Raw genomic sequence first — 10,043 nt, 5'->3', positions numbered from 1 at the left:
AGTCACTTTAAACAATGCCACTTTAAATAATGCTACTTTAATAATGTTTACATATCGTACATTACTCATATCACATGTATATACTGTATTTTATACCATCGACTGCACCTTGCCTATGCCGCTCGGCCATCGCTCATCCATATTCATTAACATGTACATATTCTCAGTCATCCCTTTAGATTTGTGTGTATTAGGTAGTTGTTGGGGAATTGTTAGATTACTTGTTAGATTTGTGTGTATTAGGTAGTTGTTGGGAATGGTTAGATTACTTGTTAGATATTACTGCACTGTTGGAACTAGAAGCACATGCATTTCGCTACACTCGTATTAACATCTGCTAACCATGTGTATGTGACCAATAAAATTGGATTTGATTCGATTCGATTTGAATGGGTGCCCTTCTGCATTGGAAAACATCCCTGGTCTTTGTGGTTGAATCTGTGTTTGAAAATCACTACTCGACTGAAGGACCTTACAGATAATTGTATGTGTGGGGTACAGAGATGAAGTGGTCATTCAAAAATCATGTTAAACACTATTATTATACACAGAGAGAGTCCAAGCAACTTAGTAAGTTACTTACATTTTTACTCTTAAACTTATTTAGGCTTGCCATAACCAAGGGGTTGAATACTTATTGACTGAAGACATTTCAGGTTTTCATTTGATGTAATTAACATAAAAACATTATGGGGTATTGTATGTAGGCGAGTGAAAAAAAATCTAATTTTAATCCATTTTAAATTCAGTATGTAACACAACAAATCGTGAAAAAAGTCAAGGGTTGTGAATACTTTCTGAAGGCTAAAGAGATGTCCATGAGGTGTTTAACACCAAGTAGCTTTAACGAAATGTCCAAACTAACGCTAACATTATGTCTGGGTGTATCTTAGTTTTCTTACAGGATTGGACTGGAAAGAACTTTCTTAATTCCCTCCTTGTGTCTTGGCCAATCACACCATCTTTACTCTAAGCTGAGGTTCTGAGCTGAGGTCCAACCAGATTTGTGAATGAATGAGTGGGTGGGCCACAATGTCAATGTGGTGGGACTACTACAAATCCCTCCCAACGATGGATTCCCACTGTCTGAGAGCTCACACTTCTTTGGTAAGCAACCTCCAACAACTAGCCTGGTCCCAGATCAGTACTGTATGTGCTTCATCCAACTTCTCTGACTATTTTGTCATGCAATACATAATATGCAGTGTACCATATATTTTTTTTTACAGTATATGCATATGGCATGCCAATGATATGGGAGTTGGCACATGCAGATCTGGGATCAGGCAATCGAGTTACCTATGACACACATTACCTCTCAGTCAGTTGCAGCCAGTCACACAGGCCAGATGTGAAAGTGACTTTACACATCACCAAAACAACTACGTTATTGTTGGGCAGAAATGTGAATGTCAAGTTAATAAGTAACCATGAAAAAACCTTGCTCCCCTTTGTCATTCCTGAGTCAGTCCTCAAGCAAGCACAAAACTGTTCTGTTTTAGGACTATTGAACCAGCATTTTAATTGAGAATTTCCTTTTCCGAAGACAATAGAGGAGTTATGCTGAAGTAGAAGAAGTAACGGTAAGAGTAGAGCCGCAGAGGGGGATTACTTTTCAGTTGGTCAGAGAAAGAAAGAGAGATAGAGAGGGAGGGAGAGAGACAGACAGAGAGAGAGACGGAGAGAGAATGACAGAGAAAGGGGAGGTTTTTATTGTGGATGCTCTGAGAGACCCTGAGATGGCCATGGTCCAGATCAAACCTTAAGAGGGTCAGTGTCTCGCATGCCTGTCGATCGTAGTTGCGTCAGTTTGGGTTATGTGTGTTATCAGATGAGTTTGATTAACTCAACACCATAAAACTGTACGGCTATATTCCAGCTGTTTTTTGTTGTTGCCCAGTATGTATTTTTACCTTAATGTATTTTAATGAATAAAAGTGAAATTAAGGTATCGAAATGGTTCAAATGCTAGCTGACGTCTAACCAAGGGTTCACGTTTACAAAATAGGAATAGAATTATTACTGTATATTTTATGACAGAGTAAATAAAAACCTGATGATAAAGAATTTCTGAAATATAGAAATATGTATAATATAAGTAGAAATATAAGTATAGATACAGTGAGAACAAGTATTTGATACACTTGCCGATTTGCAGGTTTTCCACGCATAAAGCATGTAGAGGTCTGTCATTTTATCATAGGTACACTTCAACTGTGGAGAGACAGAATCTAAAACAAAATCCAGAAAATCACATTATATGATTTTTAAGTAATTCATTTGCATTTTATTGGCATGACATAAGTATTTGATACATCAGAAAAGCAGAACTTAATATTTTGCTACAGAAACCTTTGTTTGCAATTACAGAGATCATATGTTTCCTGTAGTTCTGGACCAGGTTTGCACACACTGCAGCAGGGATTTTGGCCCACTCCTCCATACAGACCTTCTCCAGATCCTACAGGTTTCTGGGCTATCGCTGGGCAATACGGACTTTCAACTTCCTCCAAAAATGTTCTATTACGTTCAGGTCTGGAGACTGGCTAGGCCACTCCAGGACCTTGAGATGCTTCTTACGGAGCCACTCCTTAGTTGCCCTGGCTGTGTGTTTTGGGTTCATGCGACCCAACTTCAATGCTCTTACTGAGTGGGGGAAGGAGGTTGTTGGCCAAGATCCTCCCTTCAATACGGTGCAGTTGTCCTGTCCCCTTTGCAGAAAAGCATCCCCAAAGAATGATGTTTCCACCTCCATGCTTCATGGTTAGGATGGTGTTCTTGGGGTTGTACTCATCCTTCTTCTTCCTCCAAACATGGCGAGTGGAGTTTAGACCAAAAGCTCTATTGTTGTCTCATCAGACCACATGACCTTCTTCCATTCCTCCTCTGGATCATCCAGATGGTCATTGGGCAAACTTCAGACGGGCCTGGACATGCGCTGGCTTGAGCAGGGGAACCTTACGTGCGCTGCAGGATTTTAATCCATGACGGCGGTAGTGTGTTACAAATGGTTTTCTTTGAGACTTTTGTCCCAGCTCTCTTCAGGTCATTGACCAGGTCCTGCCATGTAGTTCTGGGGCTGATCCCTCACCTTCCTCATGATCATTGATGCCCCACGAGGTGAGATCTTGCATGGAGCCCCCAGACCGAGGGTGACTGACCGTCATCTTGAACTTCTTCCATTTTCTAATAATTGCACCAACAGTTGTTGCCTTCTCACCAAGCTGCTTACCTATTGTCCTGTTGCCCATGCCAGCCTTGTGCAGGTCTACAATTTTATCCCTGATGTCCTTACACCCTCTCTGGTCTTGGCCATTGTGGAGAGGTTGGAGTCTGTTTGATTGAGTGTGTGGACAGGTGTCTTTTATACAGGTATCAAGTTCAAACAGGTGCAGTTAATACAGGTAATGAGTGGAGAACAGGAGGGCTTCTTAAAGACAAACTAACAGGTCTGTGAAAGCCAGAATTCTTACTGGTTGGTAGGTGATCAAATACTTATGTCATGCAATAAAATGCAAATGAATTACTTAAAAATCATACAATGTGATTTTCTAGATTTTTGTTTTAGATTCCGTCTCTCACAGTTGAAGTGTACCTATGATACAAAATTACAGACCTCTACACGCTTTGTAAGTAGGAAAACCTGAAAAATCGGCAGTGTATCAAATACTTGTTCTCCCCACTGTATATGCAGTAAGTACAGGGCTGGCATGTAGCCCAGTGGTTAGAACATTGGTCCAGTAACCAAAAGGTTGCTTGATCGAATCCCTGAGCTGACAAGATAAAATCTGTCTTTCTGTGCTTGAACAAGGCCGTTAATTAACCAACTGTTCCTAGGCTGTCATTGTAAATAATAATTTGTTCTTAGCTGACTTGCCTAGTTACAGTAAATAAAGGTTAAAAAGTACTATATCTCTTTGGAGGTAGTTAGTTAGCCCAAGCTATCCTTTCAGTCTTTTATTGCAGTGTTCTGTGAGAGCGTGAGGTTAAAGGTTGTTGTTGTGACTCACTATGCTTGGGAAAATACAGGACTAATTGGCTTGGGAAATGTGTAGCTATTGTGGCTTTTCTGAACCATGCTGAAAAAATGCTGACTTTTTATTGCCGATAAAAACTCTACATCGTTAAAACCATCAGTTTATTGCACACTTCTATTCAGTGATACTCTCATTTAATCTATGCCTCTTTCTTTTCTCCATCAGAACAAGGGAGCCCTCTGCTCCAAGACCAGGAAGTCTTACCCTTCACCAGCTATCCCAGCATGCAATACCCCTCAGTGGAGCCCTCCCCACCATACTACTCCAGTCAGAACTACTACCCCCAGTACAACGCCGATGAGTGGTACTCACCCACAGGGATGTATGAACTGAGGAAAGGACCCCTAGAGGGCACTTATAATGCTGAAATGGAAGAGGCGTCCACCATAGTGCCTGTGGTGTGCAATAGGACCCGGCACACATCCCACACAGGCAGTGTCAAAGGGGAGGAGCTGTGTGTGGTGTGTGGGGACAAGGCATCCGGGTATCACTATAATGCTCTCACCTGTGAGGGGTGTAAAGGTATGAAAACATGATACAAAAATTGTCACACGCTTTGTAAACAACAGATGTAGACGAACAGTGAATTGCTTACTTATGGGAACTTCCCAACAATGCAGAAAGACAGAAAATACAGAAAAAATAATAGCACAAAAAAAATAAAAGTAATATTAAATACACAATGAGTAATGTTAATTTTGCTATGTACACTGGGTACCAGTACCGAGTCGATGTGTAGGGATGTGGAGTTATTGAATTATATCTACGTTGTAGAATAACAGTGAAGACATCCAAACTATGAAATAACACATATGGAATCATGTACAGTTGAAGTCGGAAGTTTACATACACCTTAGCCAAATGCATTTAAACTCCGTTTTTCACAATTCCTGACATTTAATCCTAGTAAAAATTCCCTGTCTTAAAAATTCCCTGTCCAGTTAGGTTCACCACTTTATTTTAAGAATGTGAAATATCAGAATAATTGTAAAGAGAATGATGTATTTCAACTTTTATTTCTTTCATCACATTCCCAGTGGGTCAGAAGTTTACATACACTCAGTTAGTATTTGGTAGCATTGCCTTTAAATTGTTGAACTTGGGTCAAATGTTTTGGGTAGCCTTCCACAAGCTTCCCACAATAAGTTGGGTGAATTTTGGCCCATTCCTCCTGACAGAGCTGGTGGAACTGAGTCAGGTTTTTAGGCCTCCTTGCTCGCACACGCTTTTTCAGTTCTGCACACAAATGTTCTATAGGATTGAGGTCAGGGCTTTGTGATGGCCACTCCAATACCTTGACTTTGTTGTCCTTAAGCCATTTTGCCACAACTTTGGAAGTATGCTTGGGATAATTGTCCTTTTTGAAGACCCATTTGCGACCCAGCTTTAACTTCCTGACTATTGTCTTGAGATGTTGCTTCAATATATCCACATAATTTTCCGTCCTCATGACGCCATCTATTTTGTGAAGTGCCCCAGTCCCTCCTGCAGCAAAGCACCCCCACAACATGATGCTGCCACCCCTGTGCTTCACGGTTGGGATAGTGTTCTTCGGTTTGCAAGCCTCCCCCTTTTTCCTCTAAACATAACAATGGTAAATATGGCCAAACAGTTCTATTTTTGTTTCATCAGACCAGAAGGCATTTCTCCAAAAAGTATGATTTTTTTCACAATGTGCATTTGCAAACCATAGTCTGGCTTTTTATGATGGTTTTGGAGCAGTAGCTTCTTCCTTGTTGAGTGACCTTTCATGTTATGTCGATATAGGACTTTTACTGTGGATATAGATACTTTTGTACTTGTTTCCTCCAGCATCCTCACAAGGTCCTTTGCTGCTGTTCTGGGATTGATTTGCACTTTTCACACCAAAGTATGTTCATCTCTAGGAGACAGAATGTGTCTCCTTCCTGAGCGGTATGACGGCTGCGTGGTCCCATGGTGTTTATACTTGTGTACTATTGTTTGTACAGATGAACGTGGTACCTTCAGGCATTTGGAAATTGCTCCCAAGGATGAACCAGACTTATGGAGTTCTACAAAAAAAAATCTTGGTCTTGGCTAATTTCTTTTGATTTTCCCATGATGTCAAGCAAAGAGGCATTGAGTTTGAAGATAGGCCTTGAAATACATCCACAGGTACACCTCCAATTGACTCAAATGATGTCAATCAGCCTATCAGAAGCTTCTAAAGCCATTACATCGTTTTCTGGAATTTCCAAGCTGTTTGAAGGCACAGTCAACTTAGTGTGTGTTAACTTCTGACCCACTGAAATTGTGATACAGTGAATTATAAGTGAAATCATCTATCTGTAAGCAATTGTTGTAAAAATGACTTGTGTCATGCACGAAGTAGATGTACCAACCGACTTGCGAAAACTATAGTTTGTTAACAAGAAATTTGTGGAGTGGTTGAAAAACGAGTTTTAATGATTCCAACCTAAGTGTATGTAAACTTCCGTCTGTAGTAACCAAAAAATTGCGTTAAACAAATGAAAATACATTTTATATTTTATTTTCTTCAAAGTAGCCATCCTTTGCCTTGATGACAGCTTTGACATTCTGTCAACCAGCTTCACGAGGAATGCTTTTCCAACAGTCTTGAAGGAGTTCCCACATATGCTGAGCACTTGTTGGCTGGGTTGTGCCTTAACTTTCATTAATCTGATGACTGTTTTTTTTATCTATTCAACTAACTATATTGAATTGTTACCCGATTGAGTTAATCATGTAACAATTAACTCATTATCAATTGGGGCACCACCAGAGCAGGTCTTTAAAGAGTTACCATCTCCCAAATTAAACTCTAAAGGTCTTTATCTATTATCTCCATAAACAGTCAACGAATTAATCATAACCTCGTATCATATCATCATTCTGAACAGTCGTAAACTCCTGCATCTGCAAAAACCCCAGCCTTACTTCTGATTCAGTACTACACAAATTCGTTTAATTATTTATTTACTAGCTAACTAAATGGTAACACAGGATAAACATACATACTTAATACATTTAAAACAGGTCCCTAGTTGACTGACACAATATGGCGGCTTGTTACAAAAGAGATGGAGAGGGAAGGGGGGCAGAGAGAGACAGAGACATAATACTTTGATACATTTAGAAATTACTCTCACAGTAATCATATACTTTGCACATGAACAGCCACCCGTTTGGAGTAAGAAATCATGAATGTATTTGTGTAAATATCTTGGTTCTTCGTGAATTTCTGTCAGAGCCAGGACTTCTGGGAAGGGTGTTGGGCCTTTTTGCGGTGCGCTTGTAAGGCACTGATTCCCCAAATGTGGTCCCCACCGTTTTCACTTTTGCTCTCCTCTGCCATCGCCCAGCATCAATCAATCAATCAATCAATCAATCAATCAATCAATCAATCAATCAAATGTATTTATAAAGCCCTTCTTACATCAGCTGATGTCACAAAGTGCTGTTCAAAAATCCAGCCTAAACCCCCAAACAGCAAGCAATGCAGGTGTAGTAGCACCGGCGACTCGTTGGCATCCAGCGACCCGTTGTGTAGTCCTGAACAGAAATACAGAGCTCACTCTACTTCCACTCTCTCTGAAAGATGATTCTTTGAAGATCGATGGTGTGTCGATGGTTCTCAGTGGGGTGATGAGAGTAGCATACTACGGTAATTCGAGAAGAGTAGTGGAATAGTCCCATTTAAATGAGCTTTTCGAGATACTTTACTTTGGACAGCTAATCAGCCGTACCAGTGATTGTCCGGAAGGTGACATTAACATCTCTACCTTGTGTTGAGATTGAGTTCAAACCACTTTGGACGTGAGCTGCAGCTACATCGCCTTCTGGTCTGATGTGTTCATTCTTAACCCATCATTTTATACAGTTCTTCTAAAGGGGTGGTTCATGAGGCTGACACATTCTCTGAGGGAGGCTCAAGGGGGCATGACTACTTACTTGTACAAAGTTATAGAAACAATTTCCTTTATATTTTCTAAGATCACACCCTCTTTAACAAAAACACTTTCATCATGTTTCATATTTCAGGATGGACACTTCACAGATATAGTGTGCATACTTTTGAAGTTACAGTATTTCCTTTATAACATTTTTAATGACGTCAAAAAATAACAAAAAAACGACAAATATTGTTACAGTACTCACTTTAGAACATGTCTTCACTATTATTCTACAATGTAGAAAATAGTCCAAATAAAGAAAAACCCTTCAATGTATAGGTGTGTCCAGTGCGATAGGAGACACAACAGTCTTTGACTTGGGTGGCTGGAGTCTTTGACAAGTTTTAGGGCCTTCCTCTGACACCTTGCCTCACCACTCTGCCTGCCCCTGACCCTGAGTCTGCATGGCGTCCGGTACTGTTTCCACAACTCTGGTTTACTGACCCCTGCCTTCCTTGACCTGTCTATCGCCTGCCGCTGTTGAAATATTAAACTATTGTTTACTCAACGTGGTTTGCCTTCTTACCTTCATACCTGATAACAGCTCAGCTTTAAACACCATAGTGCCCTCCAAGCTCATCACTAAGCTAAGGACCTTGTGACTGAACACCTCCCTCTGTAACTGGATCCTGGAATCCTTGGCCTCAACACGGGGGCCCCTCAGGGGTGTGTGCTTAGTCCCATCCTGTACTATTTAATGAAGCTGCCAGTTGAGGACTTGTGAGGTATCTGTTTTCGGGCTAGACACTCTAAAATACTTATCCCCTACTTAGCCTCCCACTCCTCTTCTATTCTGGTTAGAGCCAGTTTGCGCTATTCTGTGAAGGGAATAGCTGTATGAGATCTTCAGTCTCTTGGCAATTTCTCGCATGGAATAGCCTTCATTTCTCAGAACAAGAATAGACTGACGAGTTTCAGAAGAAAGTTCTTTGTTTCTGGCCGATTTGAGCCTGTAATCAAATTCACAAATGCTGATGCTCCAGATACTCAACTAGTCAAAAGAAGATCAGTTTTATTGCTTCTTTAATCAGAACAATAGTTTTCAGCTGTGTTAGCGTAATTTTAAAAGGGTTTTCTAATGACTAAATAGCCCTTTAAAATTATAAACTTGGATTAGCTAACACAAGGTATCATTGGAACACAGGAGTGATGGTTGCTGATAATGAGCATCTGTACACTTAGGTCGATATTCCATAAAAAATCTGACGTTTCCAGCTACAGTAGTCATTTACAACATCAACATTAACTATACTGCATTTCAGATCAATTTGATGTTATTTTAATGGACAAAAAATAATATTTTCTTAAAAAAAACAATGACATTTCTGAGTGACCTCAAACTTTTGAACGGTAGTGTAGGTGTTATTTTTGTCCAGGTGGGAGAGGGCAGTGTGGAGTGTAATAGAGATGGCATCATCTGTGGATCTGTTGGGGTGATATGTGAATTGGAGTGGGTCCAGGGTCTTTAGGATATGGTGTTGATGTGAGCCATGACCAGCCTTTCAAAGCATTTTATAACTAAAGATGTTAGTGCTACGGGGATTGTCATTTAGATAGGTTACCTTGGCGTTCTTGGGCACAGGGACTATGGTGGTCTGCTTGAAACATGTAGATATTACAGACTGGATCAGGTAGTGGTTGAAAATGTCAGTGAAGACATTTGCCAGCTGATCAGCGCATGCTCTGAGTATGTGTCCTGGTAATCCGTCTTGTGAATGTTAACCTGTATAAAGGTCTTACTCACATCAGCTACGGAGAGCTTGATCACACAGTCATCTGGAAAAGCTAGTGTTCTCATGCATGGTTCAGTGTTGCTTGCCTTGAAGCGAGCATAGAAGACATTTAGCTTATCTGATAGGCTTGTGTCACTGGGCAGCTCGAGGATGGGTTTTCCGTTGCAATCTGTGAAAGTTTGTAAACCCTGCCACATTCAACGAGCGTCAGACCCTGGCGTAGAAGGATTCGATCTTCGTCCTGTAGTCACGCTTTGCCTGTTTTATGGTTCGTCTGAGGGTGTAGCGGGATTTCTTATAAGTGTCCGGATTAGTGTCCCGCTCTTTGAAAGTGTCAG

At 40.7% G+C, this 10,043-nt stretch overlaps 1 protein-coding gene across 1 annotated transcript; it reads left to right on the top strand.

The window, feature by feature from the left end:
• Positions 1 to 900: 900 nt before the first annotated feature.
• LOC135538567 (bile acid receptor-like) lies at positions 901 to 4,559 on the top strand (the record flags this gene model as incomplete). The annotated part of the gene is made up of 2 exons (XM_064964459.1): positions 901 to 1,107; positions 4,203 to 4,559. Coding segments are annotated over exons 1-2 (454 nt in total), but the record flags the coding sequence as incomplete, so codon positions are not given.
• Positions 4,560 to 10,043: the final 5,484 nt, after the last annotated feature.

This window comes from Oncorhynchus masou, unplaced genomic scaffold (assembly GCF_036934945.1).
Source record: "Oncorhynchus masou masou isolate Uvic2021 unplaced genomic scaffold, UVic_Omas_1.1 unplaced_scaffold_9838, whole genome shotgun sequence".
NCBI classification, from domain to species: domain Eukaryota; kingdom Metazoa; phylum Chordata; class Actinopteri; order Salmoniformes; family Salmonidae; genus Oncorhynchus; species Oncorhynchus masou.
Note: the sequence above shows the minus strand (reverse complement) of the source record. Positions and strands in the feature narration are given on the sequence as shown.